Source organism: Pocillopora verrucosa, chromosome 2 (assembly GCF_036669915.1).
Source record: "Pocillopora verrucosa isolate sample1 chromosome 2, ASM3666991v2, whole genome shotgun sequence".
Classification (NCBI taxonomy): Eukaryota; Metazoa; Cnidaria; class Anthozoa; order Scleractinia; family Pocilloporidae; genus Pocillopora; species Pocillopora verrucosa.
In genome coordinates this window covers 6,011,412-6,029,800 of record NC_089313.1, presented here as the reverse complement: position 1 = coordinate 6,029,800, position 18,389 = coordinate 6,011,412, and the positions used below count along the sequence as shown (strand labels likewise).

Below are 18,389 nucleotides of genomic sequence, written 5' to 3'. Positions count from 1 at the left end.
AAAGGTTGATTCTATCTATGGAATCTCAAAACCTGGTTAAGGTCATAATTAATGATTTACTTATCTTATCTGTTAAAAATCATGTGGTTTCTAGAGAGTAATTTCCATCAAGTCTGGCCGTCTGTGGCTTAATTGGTACACTGATTGGGTCTACATTTCCCATCATTCTCTTGGTCATTTTGAAGTCTGAAAACGAGGCTTCATAACTATGAAACAATAACACACGTCAAGTGTTGTATCTGAAGGGGATACGAGTATGAAACCATACAAATTTCCGTGAAGAAAAATACTTTCTTTACAGGCCTGCGATATGGCAACCGAGAAGGGTATCAGGATCGGAAGGAGGTGATATCTTTTCAGAGGCAAGTAAATGACTTAATGGTGTTTATTTTGCGGCACTGAAGAGTACTGTACCGAAAAAGAATTTTTAGGAATAAAACCAACCAAATGAAGTCGAATGTCGATGCTCTATCATTATATGAAGCGTTCTTGTTTCAGAAGATAGGAAACGTTTCCCGATAGGTTTGCGTGATTAACGTGTTGCTGTGTTACTGCAAGTACTTATGCGTTGCTAGCGCGCAAATTATCCGCCCAAAGCGTGTTGATAGCGAAAATCAAGGAGTTTTTACCAATATGAATAACAAAAAGATTTGAACATAAGCATTCGTTAACACCCTGTCGTTATATGCAGTGTTTACATCAGCTGGAATCGAGACAACATCTTCTTTTCAAATCACAATAAAAATGTTTCTTTGTTATGTTAAAATGCCGAATTACCCTATTCATTCAACGTTAAGTAATTGTGTCTTCAAGAGTCTCCGTAATGGTTGAAATTAAGAAATAAAAAAAGAAAGAAAAAAAGTACGTGATCGTCATCGCAGACCGCTGATCTTTTGAACACGAGAATATATTATTAGACTCTTGCTGAAATAGGAGAATCTAAAAAACTTAAAATTTCCGATGAGGAATTGAAATAATCAAACTCTTATTCAGAGTCACATTACATTTAGGAAGTGAAACAGTAATACACCATCAGACATCACCATAAACAAAACAAACTAAATGGGAAAGGAAAAGAAAAATATTTTCAATTTTTAAGCCAAGTTTCATTGTCTGTAACTCTACAGCCTATATCAACAATTACTGGGTTTTGTAACCGATGTGTTTTCTTTCTGTTGGCTCTGTTAACTAAAAAAAAAAAAACACCACTTAATGGAACTTTTTCGCTAATTGAGCTGATCCGTTCATCAGACAGATTTTATCATCAAAGAGGCATTGATTGACCACTGAACTGGTAAAAAGCTTGCTCTTTTTCAAGGGGAGAGGCCTATTATTAGTGCATTTGATAAATTACACGAAGGCTTCGATATTCTTATACCTAGAATATAATTAATCCTTCTATTCATTAGTCGAGAGTGTTCGTTTACGGAAAATGCTGATCGTGTAAACTAAAAGATAAATAAAATTAGGTAAAATCGACGATAAGGGCGCTTAAACCACGAACAAAGAGATATGACAAATTCGAGAAAAAAAATCATGTTCTTTGACTTGGGTGAAACACTTTGTTTTATTTTCCATTCAATACAGCTCGGAGCTGTAAACACACTATATTATGTTGAGTTAAGCATTCAAAAGTTCAAAGACGGGAAATACGACCTAAGATCTTGTTTTACAACATTTTAGACCACTGACGTCAAAGTATATAAAGACAATTTGAACCACCGCATGATAATCTTTGTCAAATACCATAAATTTTTCATGAGGCGAGCAGAAGTTTTAGTTTCTCCACCGGTGTGTTCGCTCTGTTTACGTATTCGCCTCCTAATATTCGCCATAAATACTTAGGTTAGCTCCATAGTGGTAGTAACTAATATCAGAAAGAGAGGCCAGTCGTCAATCCACGGTTGAAGTGAACCGCGTAACAAAACCGTGTATGTCAAGAAATAGCTTGTACGAATAGAATGACCTCACGTGCGGTCGGGGAGGCATACCGAGGTCAATTAAAAACTGGCTCCATTTGTCTGCCATAACATAAATTTAAGATTTCCTTTGACCTTCGCAAAGTGAAAAGAGTGATGCAGAACTGTAATGGTTGCAAAAGGAAATTATTACGAAGGGCTAGGGGGCCTGGAACCCCACTGCTCGATGTAAAGTTTAATTACTCCGAACATCTGTATAGAGTTAGTTCAAAGGTGTGAGACAAGACACTAGTCCAAAGCTAGATCTTTGACGGAGAGAATTCCTTGTACATGCACAACAAAAGGTAAGGGTTTTTTCCTAACTTATAATATCGATTTGGACAGTTAATTTTGGTTTGATTAGCAGTGGAAGCTATTTATCGTAAAATTTGGGAAAAAGCGCTTGATCATTAGTAGATAAATCTTAAACATGCGAAGCTATTAGTAAAATTAATCGAAAGGACGGGAGTCTTCAGCAAAATTAGGTGCAGTAATTGTGTAATAACTTAACCAGGCAAAAAACCACTCTGGGGCTGGTTACTTTGGTAAAGCGTAGCCCATTCAGTACAACACTGCAAATGAAACTGTGCAGCATTTATGTTCAGATACAGTGGGCGGAAATCGAAGACCAGTCCACACCATATGTGGGCCACATTGTAGCCTAAAGAGTTAAGATTTTCAACCACAAATGGCAACGTTTTATTGACCTTAGAATCAGAACATTTTCGTTTTTATGACAATGAGAGATTAATTCACTCTCCGTTTCGTAGTAATAATAAAAACCATTCAGGAGGTTTAAGAAATGTGTAGCGCAAAGACATTTCTTCATCTCCATTCAACCACTCGCTGATTTTATCGCAAAATCTATATCTTAACCTTCCTTGACACCAAAATAAGATTAATTGCGGTTAAGGAAGGCCACATGTGAGTATTCAGATAACACAAATCAGTTATTGTTGCCAATTTTTACTTTGGACTATAGTCACAAACCTAGAGAAAGTAAATACACACTAGTTTTAGACAAACCATCAACCAATCAAAGTTTGCCATTCGTTTGCTCGGACAGAGATTGGTAGAAAACGATTCTGGAGCTCAGAAAACGTCGGGCATGCGTTGAGCATGAGTAAATGGATCAATCTTGGCCGGCCGTGTGCCAATTTCCCGCGCAAAATTTCAAGGGAAAACCTTAAAAACGACCGGTAATGGTAATCTGTTAAAAGTAGACAAAAGTGATTCATTCTGCTGATTTACCATTTTGTTCTGAGACCAGTTTACAGACACCACCGAGTCTAACCGGCTTGTAGTGTTGTTTATAAAGTGTTTGAGACAATTTGGTTGCGACGACTTGAAAGTGTGCCGCCCAGCTCCGACGACTTACGTGCACGCGCAAACACTGAGTGACCAGAGTGTTTCTGACATCTTTTTACGGGAGCCTTTGCGAAACAGACCAGATCTAGGAAACGTCAAGACAAGGAAAGCACTCGTTTAGATCTCATTCCCTCTGTAGTTTATCTTGCATTTCTTGTCGAATCACGTTTTTAGAGATCCCTGGAGGAACTCAGTAATAATACCAAAACTTGCGTCGTCGATGTTCAACTTGCTCAATCTCTCAGTAATCTCTCTCCTGAGTAAGGCTTAAATCAATCTCAAATTGCTCTTTTGTTCTGGATACGTTTGAAAACAAGCAGGGTGATAAAGCTTCTTTGCTCATCTCGCATTTATCAGTTTCGTCTCGTACTTTTACGTCCAGTCTTGTATTATATTGGCAAATACCTTACAGGTTTTCATATCATTTTTTACCATTTTGGTCAGTCAGATAAGTTTCCGGACGGTAGTGATGTAATTATTCAACGCTAATGTTCTTATAACTCAAATACCCCGTTGTCTTTTATTTCATTTTTTTTTAATTTGATTGAAAAAAATTCCACGTTACCCTCATTCCACAAATCTACCTTATCCGGGCTATGGATAAGACATAAACAGCTACCGATGGTGTAATAGGCTGCTACGCCCGGAGGAGGGAACATACGGCCCCTTTTCCCCCAGGGAGGTTCTGAAGGCATAATAAAAAGATGGCGGATAGAGGTCTGATATGCGGCGATAAACCGCTGGTCACAATAACCGGCTTTTACTAAAATATTTGCTGTTAAGTATTATAATTAGAAACCACCAACTGGAAAAGATAACATTCGTTTTCTAAACTTATGATATTTAAGTCCATTCATCATCGGTAAGGTCCATTGTGGAAAGCATAGAATATATTGCTGAAAATTATAATCTTTCTGACAACAAATTGATTTGAAAGACAAGTAGGAATAATTTTGATTGCCCAATAATTTCCGAAATTTTTTCTAAAAGGAAATTCGAGTCCAATACTTCACATAGTCGATCGGACTCAATAAAGCTAAAGTACTTACGAAAAACTTAACGACTCTAATGCACTTTTTATGCTTTTAAATGTTCCTATTACATGTTTTATTCAAAAGCCACTCTCCTGTATTTATGCTAATTTTACACTTTAATTCTGTGCGTGATGTTTAACGACTTTGCATCCTTGAGCTTGATAACTAAGATAACATGAGAGTTTCATAAAGTTTTTCTTTCTTTACATTACCTACTTTTATTTTCATATTATATTCGAATTGTTTGTCGGTAATTGTTTTAAAGCAAACATATTAGCTCGTTTAGTTTTAGTCTCGTTGACCGGACTGAACTGGCCAAAGACGTAAGAGCGATTTCAACGGCTGCCACCAAGGCTCCGTCTTCCACGAGAAATTTAGGGGCTCATTTGCACCTGCTACTAGGAGCAGTCACAGCGGCGACGCTTTTCAAAAACGCGATTGAAAACAAACCTACCTTTCCCTCAAAGTTTTGCGAATCGTACATGTGCTTACCATTTCTGACGACTCCAGACGTTCCTTTCAGCGATTATGCAGAAGCAGCATTGAGTTCAAAATGAAAGTTTTTTTCAGCCGTGGGTTGCTCTCTTCTGAAGCGACGGAAAATTTAATAATTTCACGTTGTTCAGAAGTCGATTAAGAAAAAAAAACGCGTCATGGATGATGACAACGTGAAAGTGGCGGAATAAAAAGGTTTAACGAGCACAATAATAGCTCTGCACGTGATTTTTAAAACTATTTGAAATTCCAATCGTCCTCGACAGAAAAAAACGTGTATAAATCATCAAACTCCACACAGTCTGAGAGCCGGAGCCGGCTTGATGGCAAACAATTTCCGTTTGTAGAGGGAGTTTAAGAAAACCACGACGGCAATGGCAACGGGAATGTCGATAAACAAAAGGTTTAATGAACAGAATAATGGCTATGCACGTGCGTTATAAATTTTTGTAAATTTCTTTGCGTCCTCTGCAAAATAACAACTTGAAATGACCAAACTTCGCGTCGTCTGGAGAACGTGAACGGCGATAGCTAATTTTTTAAAATTTCTATCTCTAATTTAACGCCGTGTTCCATTTTCAGTTTCGAGATAGTTTTGACAGGGAGAAACAAACTTAATGACTTTAGATTATCGCGAGACTCATAGGTAAAATATAAGTTCATCTTTTAACCGACGTTGGCCACGGCGTCGCCATCCTCGTTTCTTAAACTTTCCAGTATCACGAACTCAGCGCTTCCTTTACATCTTATGTTGAGAGGGTGCAGAGGGCAGAACAACATTCCTCAAACGAACCAGAAGAAATGGAAATCTCACAAACAAAGGGAACGCTATGCCGTTCATAGTTGCATACCAGCATATCGGATGCAAAGCGCTAGGTAAACATTTTAGTACAAAACCATTTTCATTAAATGATTTTCAGCTGTATCGATGACCATCTTACCATTTCTCCGTCGGTTTTGTAAGTTTTTTCCCTTTCTTCTGGCTCAGCCGTGTTGTTATCAATCCGTTTATCAAGTCTTTATACTCCGTAAGGCTTTGCTGTGCCATTTAACGCTATAAAAACTGAAAAACCTACATTACTTTTATCGTCGACTTCTTTGTCAATTCTTTGAACGTGTAACTTCAACTTGATGGTCAGTGCAATGTAAGCTGACGGTATAACGAAATAGGGAACAGCAAACGTGAACACGAGGCGAACAAATGAGTACTTGTTATAATTTGCGGAAGAGTCCCCAGGAAAATGTGACGAGCAACTGAGCTGATTTTCAGATATTTTAACGAGTTTGCGGGTGATAAAAGTGGCAGCGTAATTGCCAAGTCCATGATCCGTATTCCGTTGATAATGCCTGCGATTACCAAAGCTTTTGGTCTTCTTCTGCTGAACGTGACTCTGTAGCGACATAAGTCGATTATGGCCAAGGAATTTGTAATCACAAACATGCTTAGCACCAGAAGAGGGTTCATCAAAGATGCACATCGCTTCGCCAAAAATCCAACTTTCTTTCTCCAAGTAAACTAAGATGAACGCGTGACACAGCGAGTTGATCAGTTCAGCTGCAGCTAAATTGGCCACCAAATAGTAATTAAGAGGAAGGCTTGCGACTAGGAATTTTCCACACTGCTTCACTAATGATAAGGTTACCCACGAGGCTTGTGAAAATCACTAACGAAAAGATTGATAAACGAAAAGTTCTCAACCCAAAGGGTTCCAAGTGCGCTTCTATAAATTGCATTTTCTGACGCGTTTGATGTGCTAACGTTACTCGGAAAGGTTGCATTCGCTATCATTTTAACAGAATAAAATGGAACTCGCTCACAAAAGTAAATCATTGCGAAAAACTTTTGGAGATTATGATTCTTTGATCGACATGAAAAAATAGCCCTTAAAGCCAAGTTTTACCCTGTGTTTTTAATTGGAAAGCAACGTAATTTAAATGTTTATTTTTCCGTTTATAGTCGTTGCTCACAGCTTCCCTTCTCGACAGGTGAGTCAGTTGAGAAGAAAGACTTGCGTTTGATCGAAGTGTTATATTCCTCTTACTATTGACATGGTTTTAGAAGCTTCAACTCGATTAAAAAAGTACAATAACAAACCGTATGAAAAATTAGTTGCTATGAAGGACAATTCAAGCAGAGAATTTCCATTGCTGCAGGCTGAACTTAGGAACAAAGCAGCTATTTTGAAATTCAACGTTATCACAACATGCACAAATTTCGGCCCACTCATTGGCTGAGCGCGCTTCGACTTAATTCAAACAGTACGGAAAGTTGAAATTGAGGGCAGGTAGTTGAAATAAAGTTTATTTTTCTGACACGTTATCAATTTATTATTTGGGGAGCGTGGATGAGATGATAACTCAAAAACTTCTAAAGACTGCAAATTACTCTAGACTTACCCTCGCCTTCCAAGCCACGCAATTTATTTTTGTCTTTGCAATTTATCTGAAATGAGCAGTTGTCTAAAAAAAACATAGCCCGCTCAATGCACGAACTACAAATAGTCTCACAAACTTAAGTCACGTGCACTTGCGTCAACGAAGGAAGCTCCCGACAGTTTCCCTTGGGTAATAGTTACATAATTACAATAGGAAAGCTTTATCTGTGCAATCCCGAAAGCGAGTTATTTCTCTTTACGATATTTATACATTAGCAAGAAGAAAGACGACGATAACAACAAATACCAACTGATTCTATTAATGTTTAGTTTCGCGGAGGACTGCAAGACTGATTTTAAAGGGGTGAATATTAAGACCTGTGACCTCTGAGAACGAAGAGACGAATTAATAGAGAAATAAACAGCTCACTCAATTTGACTCAATGCTTAAGTTTATCGAGTTGGGCAACATAATTTGACATCCACTCGGCTATGTTTTAACGTCACCAGTGAGAAATGCTCATTTACAGCACTTGGTTGGAGGCAATTCAACTTAAGGCAACGCCGCGATGATTTGCTCCTCAAACGTGCCCTGATTTGTGGAATCGTCTCTCTGTCTCTCCGTCTCCATTCGTTACTCTTGCGGAGCCGACAAACAAAACAAGAAATTCTGAGAGAAAAATTTAAGACGTTTTTGAGTCGATAATATTTTCCATTCCATTTTCCCTTTTCCTAACAAAATAAACATTACACAGGTGGTGGTAACTACATATCCGCCCAATTGAGACTTAAAGTAGACCATTCGCACGCTATGAGGTCTCTCTCGATCAGAACTTCCTCTCTATGACTTCCCTAAACGAAATAGCAATTTTTAAGCTGGCGACAACTTGTCGAAGATGTTGATTGACGAAAGCTTTAACAGCGTATGAATCATCCTTTCAACGTCACAGCTTTTAGCTAGCTACGCAAGCTCCTACATCCACTAAGCTCTTCATTTGGGTTTAAACGCCAAATTGAAGCCGTCATCTGAGGGCACGTTTTCTTTTTAGAACAGAGAAGCCACTCAGCGTTTGTAGATAATGTGTTATATTCACTTTCTCGGGCACTGCAGAGCATTTTGCGGGCTAAAATGGAACTTTTGGCTGACTAAAATACTATACTTGCACCCTCGCGTGGTTGTTCAGACAATCATTTTCTCAGTCATTTTTATTTTGTCAATGCCTACAAATTGTGATGGTAATACAGTTTATGGTCGCGGGCATAACTTTTCAGAGTCATTTTAACTCTCGCCTAGCGGCTCGGGCTAAAATTTACTTCGAGTCGAGCCCAAACACATCATGTTCAAGAAAAACCCCTCTATTGTTTTATCGAAAAAAAAAAATGATCATGCTTGCTTCTGCTGGTCTTTGCCAGCTGCGTAAAAAACGTTGAAGTAGTATAACGCTATGTATTAAGAACCAAAGCAAAATTTAAAGGAAGGTAGATTGGAGATTTGCGGTTTTCATATCATTTTCGAAACTTAGTGTTATCCAATGATAGAATATATTACTCAAAAGTGTGCTTTTTTCCTGACTTAAGTCGCATATCTAATCTTATGCATTACTCCCGCAACTAAAAAACTACTCAGCCATTACATCTTATTTAAACAGTGTTTCCAATTTAACTCTTAATTCCTCTTTTATAGCATTATAGCATTGGTAGTATGGAAAGATGATTTATGTCTCAACCCATTTTTTTTTTTTACTTAGGGCGCGTAATAAATGCAGTTCACCTGCAGTTAAAAAAGTCTTAAACACACCGCTTACTGAGTAGTTTGTAATCATGCGCTTGCTTCAATCCACCCACTCTTCACTTAACTCCTATTGTAAATGTTAACACAACTTGGCGGTATTGTTAGGTTAAAAAAATTGCTTTCTTTTAAAACTGACCTACGTCCTCTCCCAATTAGGCTATTACCGATGCGATTTAAGTGCGATGCGTTCGTTAAGTTACTGCGCACGTTCTCGTTAACTGAATATTCAACTATAGCGGGATTGAAATGAAATGTCTTTTTTGTGCCTGTGAGACTGTAAATGAACTAGGCAGATGTGCACATAAACTATGACATTCACAATTGACGTTTTCTTTAAAATCCATAACATGGTAAACAGGCTTAGATATTAATTTCCATATTTTGTTTGTTAATTTCTCTCTAACTTTGACACAAAATGATAAACAAAGCTTGACATGCATTTTAAATTTGGACCAGAATGGTTTCGGTTCGCCCTCATAACCATTATTTTCAGGTTTGCATTTCCGTATAACCTTTTATAATTGTAAAATGATCGTTTTTCGTGATAGTGTTGATAAAAGGCGGAAAGACTAGCGTCCCTTTGTCCGGTCTGAATATCATTGTTAAAAACGGATCTTGTAACAAGCGATATTGCCTTTTGCTACTTGCCGAATTCTCTGGTTACGTTTGCTATTTAATGTTTCACTTACAATGAACTACATATAGCGAGTAAAATGGTTTTCTTTTGTGGCGTCATAGAAAGGTTGTCAGTTTCTACCCTCGAGCCCATAGCAGGTCAGTAAATGTTTTTATATAGAGACAACTTTACTCTTGGGTATACTTTATGAATACTTAAGATAGCAATTTTACTCTTTTTTATCTACTTATAACATTACGTAGCTTAAGGCGAGTTTCAACAATTTGATAGATTCGTTTCACTTTATCTTCTCTCGGCAATTTTTCCTTCACTCGAAGGGAAAAACACGGTTGTCCTATAAATGTTGGCCTCAAACTGAGGCTCTTGTGTTTTGAGGCTGCGATCTTTTGTCGTTTTGTTATAAAGGGATGAATTGAAATCACATAATTTGGTGAGCTATTCTTAGTGTATCGCGGGTCAAATAAAGCCAATTGTTGTCGACCTTTCCTCTGCCAAGCCCTTCCCCTCCCCCACTGATTAAACGCTTATAGTTATTTAAGTGGGACTCCAAGATGCGGAACTATCGAGGAAACATTTTAGCGAAAATTATTTGGCTTGAGAATTACATGAAAAACGAGCAAGTGGAGGAGGTCATTTTCAACACATTTTTTTTCCTTGCAAAAGGAAAAGACTAAGGAAGCACAACATGATGCCATTTAAGGTGAAGGAGGATGGAATGATATTTAGATTACTAGGTCATTCCACATAAAATGTTAGTCTTTGGATATAATTCCCCTTTATTCGATGTATTTTTAAGAGATGAAGCAGTTTTATTCACTTGCCTTGTTATCAAGTTTCGACGAGAGAGCAGCACCTTAAACTTCTACCCGTATGACAAATAAGAACAATTTGATTATAAACACTACAGGCGTTAGTAAGTTGGCATTTTTTTCCAAAAGCTCTTCAGTGGAGAGCATTCAACCAGAAATATGATTGATTAGCAGAGTAAATCCTACTTTAGTGTCACTAACATTCCATGTTCCCTTTGGAAAAAATTTCCCTTTATTCAATGTATTTTTAAGAGATGAAGCAATTTGATTTACTTCCCTTGTTATCAAGTTTCGACAAGAGAACAGCACCTTAAACCTCTACCGGTAGGCAATTGAGAACAACTTGATTATAAGCACTACGGGCATCAGTTAGTTTTCATTTTTTTTCCAAAAGCTCTTCAGTGGAGAGTATTCTACCAGAAATATGATTGATTAGCAGAGTAAATCCTACTTCAGTGTCACTAGGAAAAGGGCGTTTTTTTTTCAATAGTTCTAATTCGTCGACGAAAGTGGAAGCGCTTCAGGTCGCATTAGAACGACGCTTTAATTGCAATACCAAACTCAAACGCTATCTACACCATGCTAAATGAACTTTGAAAAACGCAACGCCGTTTCTGCTATCGTGACTTCCGCCTGGATGAATTTTCCACCAAACCGCCCTTCAGAGAAGGATGAATTTGGAAACGCTGACTTAGTGGATAGAAAAAATTATAAAAACAGAGCTTTGTAGAAAGCTAAAATAGAGGCTTTTGATTTGTATGCAAGTTATTGGAATATAAAAAATGAGGAGCGATTTTGAAGTTGGAAAATTAAGTTTGGAAAAACGGAAAAAAAACCTCTTAGCGGAAAAGTAACTAAGTATGATATAAGAGATGTCAAGTTGAATACCCTCACAATTTCCTTTCAGTTTCCCACAATTTTTATGACGTGTCACGACTAACTCTAACTTCTCGAAGATTCTGGAAAGCAAGGGTGTTAGTCGAATGACACATCTTATGATCGTAAAATTCTTTCAACTCGTCCGTTTCTTATATCTTGCTAAAAGCTCATCTTTAAGTCTCACACGTATAATCATAATTAAAAAAAAATTCCCTAGATCCTGGAAAAAGTTTTTTTCATAAACTTCCTCTCTCAGTTTGCCGCCTTCCTCATTCATCTTCATGGTTTTTTTCGTCGACCAAAAGTTTCCGTTCTTTTCAAATCGTGGGAAGTAAACATTGCCAAAAAGGGATAGTGCCGTTGAAAATTCTAAGACCTCCTCTGATTGTAACACGTTACTAAATACTAAAACTTGTATAAAAGCAAGAATTGTGGATAATTTTCCCCTTAAGCTGCTAACGGTTGAATCGACTCATGAAAGCGTTGCGTACCCTCATTGATGCTCAGAAGTGAAATGACAATGTGCGGTAAGGTCAAGATTTAGGTTACAACAAAAAATGATAATTCTTAAACCGCTGTGTGTCACAAGGATTAATATTAGGATAACCGGCCTGTTGTGAAGCAGTCAGGGCAGACACACTGAGAAAAAAATCGCGGAACAAAGTAAGACAAATCAAAACAGAAATAGAAGATTCGCGTTGAGCGGAAGACAGCAAGGTCGAAGGTTCTCGATGGAAGTGATACCAAAACCCATATCTCCCTCCGTTTTGAATACCTAGGATTAAGGTTTCATACAAAACTCTACCAGTGATGTTACAGAAACGACCTGATATCATATTCTGTAATCTCAGCCCCTGTACCTTGTAATAATATCAAAAAGTGAAAGAGAATGTATATGTTTTTTTTCTTTACGCGATATCGCAATCATTATATTCTATAACCGCAATGGCCGGAAAGCAATTTCAAAACAATATGATTCTTCTTAAAGAAAAGTGCGAATGCTTTCTCGTGTTTTTAATGAATGCCATTCATTCATTCGCATTGCCCAATGAAGCTTTAATTTGCTGACAATGGCTTGAAAATTGAGCAAGGTGACATGAGGTGAAAATAGCTTTTTCGTCGTTAAAATCTATCTTGACAGAATATAAGAGGAAATACTAAAAAAAAAAAATCAAGTCTAAGAACAAAGAGATATATCTTAATGGGTGATACTTATTCATAGCCTTGTCAACGGATATTTTTCCTTAGCTGGAAAAATGACAAAGACAAAATGGCTTTTAATGGCCCGGGCGGAAAACAAAAAAAAGACCACACCTAAATTATCATGGAACCAAGTATCCAGGTTTGGTTTAAATTTCCAACGCCGGAAAGAAGGAGATAGTACCGGATCACTGCAAACCACTTTGTCCTCATTATATTTCAATTTTGCAATGTGACCATTCGTTAAAGAAAATTAAAATAAAAAACTATTTGATAGTTTTCATAGTAGAATCCGGGTTTTGAGTTAAATTGCCAACGCTGAAAAAAAGGAAATAGCACTGCATCACTGCAAGCCACTTTGTCCTCATTGTGCTTCTATTTTGCAATGTGACCATTCGTTAAAGGTAATGAAAGTAAAAAACTCTTTAATCGTTGCCGTGGTAGAATTTTGAAATCAATGTATCCGGTTTTATTCACTCAAAGGTCATTAACTGATATTCTCTTGTCGAGATGATGCAATAGACGTATTTGTTTATGCAGATTCATTTGCATTTCAGATCTTCTATAAAACACACGATGATGTTCTCTCAAAGTTCAGTGCCACAAATAGGGAAGCACTTTCAAGAAGATCTAAGCGAGTGAAAGATCTTCTACGAGTGTTGAAAATGTCTTGTTCCGGGTGTACAATGAATCAAACCACTTCTCTAAACGACAACCAAACCGCTACAGGTTCTTCGCTTCTTCCTGAGCCCGAACCTTTACGAATTGTCCGTACCGTGGTCGTCAGCCTGTTGCTGGCGTTTGCTCTGGTTGGAAATTACGTGGTGTGTCGAGCAGTTTGGAGGCAACCAGGCAACAAACCCTTCGCCCATTACCTCGTATGCAACTTGGCTTTCGCCGAGATCCTCAGCACCGTTAGTTTCATGTTTACATTTCATGCCGACGAACCCCCGTGGTCTTGGAAGCTCGGATTAGCAATGTGCAAGATACTGACTCTGGCACAAATGGCTAGTCTGCTGGTTATCACAACGACCCTAGCCATTCTTGCTGTTTACCGCTGTCTTCTCCTCGTCAAGCCACTCGTCACTAAACCAACCCGCCGGCAAATGCGTTGTATAATAATTTTCACATGGGTGGGGTCCGTTTTTCTGTCTGTTCCCACGTCAGTTTTCCATGTCGTGCAAGTGTACGAGGAACATCGTCTATGTGAAGAAATACCTCCCCCGGGTTACGAACGTTTTAAGGATCTTTATTCCATTGTTGTGTTCATATTAAATTTCGCCCTGCCGCTAGCAATAATGGCGGTGTCCTATGCTTTGGTCAGCAAAAAGATTCGGGAACATATCGTTGTTATTGCAAGGTTGCGGGATGAGCAGAGCAAAGCTTTTTCTTCAGTTACTAATCAGTCCACTTTGTACCCGGAGGATCCTCAAGGAGCCTTGAGCCTGCTTAGTCAATCTGGGACAGAAAACCGAGAGGAAATCAAGTTGATGAACATCAAAGTTGACACCAAAGATCTAGGCGTAAAGCCAGAAAAGGAAAAGAAAGAATCACACGAAAACGCTTCATATTTGAGCGAGGTGCCACCCGTGAACAACAAAACGTTTGAACTGGAGAATGATTTATTACGAATGGTATTTGCACTTGTTTTGATATTTGTAATCTGTTACATTCCTTATCAAGTTCAATGGCTTCTGTTTGAGTTCCGGGTAAACGCATTTATAAACTGGCCATATCGTTATATTGTAAGTAAGAGTGTCTTTGCTTTGACATGCTTTCCTAGTGCCATGCATCCGGTCTGTTACGGAATGATGAGTAAGTTTTACCACAAAGCGTTTATCAGAATTATAGCCTGTAGAACCTATAAAGACGGCAACGGTTAATATTATAGTTCAGGCATGGCTTACGGTGCATAAGAACAGGCTTCAATTGAGTGTAAAAAGTAATCCGAGATAACTTCGGTTTGCTTCGTTTTGCTTTGTGTTTGGCCCAAAAACCAATCAGATACAAGACTAAAACCAATTGTGACTTGGTCACCCGCGTTTTCCCGCGCTTTAGACGTCTTCTTGTGTTTGTTTTTCTTGTTCTTAATTCTCATTGGTTCCTTGTAATTTTTCCATTGTTTTTATTGGCTGTTGTGATTTCTACGGTTTTAGACACTCAATCGAAAAGCGCACTGACATATGGTAAGAAATAAGCTTCGGCTTGCATTTGATTTGATAAAAAACAACAAAACTGACAGAATATTTAAGCATTACCTCTGTCAAGTATTTTGCCTCAAACTTGATAAGCCTGAGCCACCCGCCTTCCTCAAAACTGATTACCTGACATCTGAACGGCGCTTTTCGCGCGCACTAACTTACCATTTCGAAAGTGGTTAGTGAGCACCATTCACCTCTACGAAGCCCTAGAGAAAAATCGCCTGTGTAGAGACCAATTTCCGGCCATTTTTTCGGCTTTGAATATAGTCTCACAAACTTGGATGAATTAAATGTTAGGAAAGGCTGACATAGCAACTGAGCTCTTCCCCATGGGTAAGATTGCACAAAACAGTCGTTGAAGCTGTGAAGTCAGCCCTTGATATCAAGTCTAACAACTGCTATTTTAATATAAAAGTATTGTTGGCAAAGGCCCTTGTCATGGAAATGTAATTTTTTTTTATATCGCGTCTCAATGACAATAGTTGTTCCTGTTCAAATAGACGCGTTGATTGACATTTGATTAATAACTGATTTGTGATTAGCGGTTTCAGGCGTAGCCATTTTAGCCAGAAAATTAACTTTTAATCTATAAATGAAACAGTTTTTGACCAGTTTACAAGCGGTTTATAAGCACGTTTTCTTTGCTTATCTGTTAAATTGTTTGCTCACGCGCTGGTTATTCTTTGATCGGAAAACAATTCGGCTAAATAACACCAAAGAATTAAGTCATATCGTTTACCAATTGAATTGTAAGTATTTTCATTTTCTTCCATAAAATTTTATGAATCTTTCATAATTAGATTTCTTACGTATCTAATAATTATTTTTCATTAGATCGAATCAAGACTTCATACGATTTCTAGTCCAGCCAATTGTTGAGGGCGAACCATTTTCCTTGAAGCATCCTTTAAGTTTCTTTGTACCTTTCCTTTCCGCTTGAAAATCATGTCCAAACTTTGAGCAGATAATGGTGGAAGAACAAAAACTGTGCATAGTAAACCCTCTAGTTAAAAGTCTAGCTGTTAACCCTCCCTACGAGCTACAGAAAATTCAAGATGAATCAGAGGAATTTTCAATTGAATGTCGATAGTAATCCGACGTTGTATTGGTCTTACTTTACCTAGCTCCTTGACTGATCCAGAAAACCCGTGCCGCCTTCTCAACCAATCAGATACGAAACCATAAATAATCGCAACTTGGTCAACGGTGCTTTCCCGCGCTTTAGACAGCTCGCTTGTCTTAACTGTAAGTTCTTACAGGCTCTCGAGGGTACTGAGGTTCATTCTGATTAGCTGTTTTGATTTATTTGTCTTTGGTTTAGTGACGCTCAATCGAAAAGCGCTCTATCCAGGAAGATTTGGTATTCTGGTAAGGGTTTTTACTCTCCAGCTAGTAGATTTGTCAAATCTCATAACCTAACTTTAAACAATGAACTAAAACCATAGGGACAACTTGTATGTTAAAAGGCCAGGAAAGGTTATTGTTCACATGCTGCAGAAGCAAGTCTGTTGAATTGTATCTGCACTGTTTAAACGGAGCAGACTTGCTTCAGAGAAAGAACTTTTAACTCAGAGAAAATAGTAATAACTAACGAAACCAAAGTTAAAAATTCTTTCCTCATCGTTAATTAGAAAATATTTGCATATTATATGACAGTCGGCCGTTGGTTACGCCAAATAAGTAGTTAACATAGTGGTCGCTGATGGGTTGGGACAGCAGCTAACTCAACTGCTGATAATAGTAATAATCTTAACAGCTATGACAATGAAAATAAAATCGATAATTATATGAAACCTTTACCCTCTCAGAGGGTTTTTCAGGTATTCATTGTAATGTTAACAGTCGCTTAATGCTGGAAAAATAAATAAGGCTAAATGGTAAAAACCTTCGTATAATTTATAATATGAAATACATCCAAGAAAATTCATATCTAGAGAAAGCCTTTACTCGATCTTGTTACGAGACTGAGACAAAGAAAAACTCTGAGCCTCCACAAGAAGTCGAAGCTATACTACTCTTCCACTGGGTCACAGAGAGTCTAGAGTGATTTACGGCATCACTTGCGTACTGAGAGAGAAAGTCAAAAGTAATCCCTTCTTTTATCTTAAAGTTCGGATATAACACGCTCTGTCATTGGTTGAAAGAGCGTGTTCTATCAGAGTACAGAACACGGAGCTGAGCAAAAGCTGTCACGCCATCTGCCAAAATGTACTATGTGTGACCTTTTCCGAGACTTCTCTCTAACTTTTTTTCGTTAATTGAAAGTGAAATTTCGTAACAAGCGAGCCGGCAAGTAGCAAATAATAATATAATAATAATAATTTACTTCTTATAGAGCGCTATTTACAATGACAGATCAATAGCGCTTTACAATTACTGTCTCTAAATATTAAAATCTCAAATAATTAGAAAAGTAATTACATATTACAGTTAACTTGGCTATATACAATTCATAATTTAACCACTATTGAAAAAATTGCCTGAAAAGAAAAGTCTTAATTGAATTCTTAAAAATTTCTACAGATCCAATATTGCGTAATTGCAATGGTAGCTCATTCCATAGATGCGGTGCAGCCGCCTGAAATGCACGTTCACCCAGGGTTACCATATTAGCAACATATAGCAACAGAAGAACCAAACAAAGGTTTGTAAACATGTTAAGCGCCGTAATTGACGTTGTTATAAGGTGAGCAGAGACGAAAATCCTTAAAGAGAAAACGGAATGATCTCTCAGAGTTAATCGGCTTTTTAAGCTTAGTTAGATTGTAAGCTTACGTAAGGTAATAAAAATCAAACACAGCTAACCCTCGTATAGAATATATAGTTTCGTGTTCAAAAACAAAACAGATCAAGACAGGAATGATGAAAATTACAACCAAACTGGCATAGCTGTTAAAATTCATACAAATCGTGACAATGACAGAACGATTACGATCATGCTGAGGTTCATCGCGGCTAGCTCATCATGGGGATCTCCGGTTGTCGCATTGAAGCAAGCCTCACAAGTTGCATCGGCCACCTTTCGAGTGAACAACTAAGAACTTGCTCTAATAACTTTTTCGATGCGTTGAGTGGAAGACCACATCAGTCATAGAAACCGAGTTTTACGGCACTGTCATCCCGTGCAATCTTCACGTTCCTGGAAATTGGGCTGTCGTTCATTCATTAAGTGTGGGGAAACACACAACTACGTCTCGTGTTTCTCCCCACACTTCTTTCGTGCTCCAGCCGCTTCCTGTGTGTTTAAAATCAGGAAAGATCACAGACAAAGCTTATCTATTACTTAAAAAGGAAATTAACGATGTACGTTGACAACGCGAAGAAAGTTTACGTTACACAGAGTGAACGCTCATTTGCAGAAAGTTAAGTTTATGTACATAAAATAAAGCGAAATTTTTAAAAACGATGTACGCCTTACTTTCGAATTTGCGAATTTGTTGCCATACAAATGTCTCGACATACACATCTAAAAGAAAAAAACGCAACTTTTCCAACCAACTATGTAATTGATAGCTCCTTGTTATCATGTTAATGCGCTATGAATGGATATAACACTCCCCTGGATTCTGCATTTTCTCGACTTTGAGCAAATATAGTTTCGCTATCTAAATAAAGGTGCTGTAAGAGGTGATGTTAGTTGG

General features: G+C 37.9%; 1 protein-coding gene and 1 pseudogene across 2 annotated transcripts; one reads left to right on the top strand and one right to left on the bottom strand.

The window, feature by feature from the left end:
• Positions 1-1,962: 1,962 nt before the first annotated feature.
• LOC131773264 (orexin/Hypocretin receptor type 1) lies at positions 1,963-17,035 on the top strand. Of its 2 annotated transcripts, none has more exons than XM_059089265.2 (2): positions 1,963-2,263; positions 13,105-17,035. In XM_059089265.2, exon 2 carries the CDS (start codon positions 13,213-13,215, stop codon positions 14,428-14,430), a length of 1,218 nt encoding a protein of 405 aa, XP_058945248.2. In that variant the 5' UTR covers positions 1,963-2,263; positions 13,105-13,212; the 3' UTR covers positions 14,431-17,035. The 2 variants fall into 2 exon arrangements, with proteins under 2 accessions (XP_058945248.2, XP_058945239.2); XM_059089256.2 differs by lacking the exon at positions 1,963-2,263 and adding an exon at positions 9,661-9,796.
• On the bottom strand, positions 5,595-6,644 carry LOC131773131 (neuropeptide Y receptor type 2-like; annotated as a pseudogene).
• Positions 17,036-18,389: the final 1,354 nt, after the last annotated feature.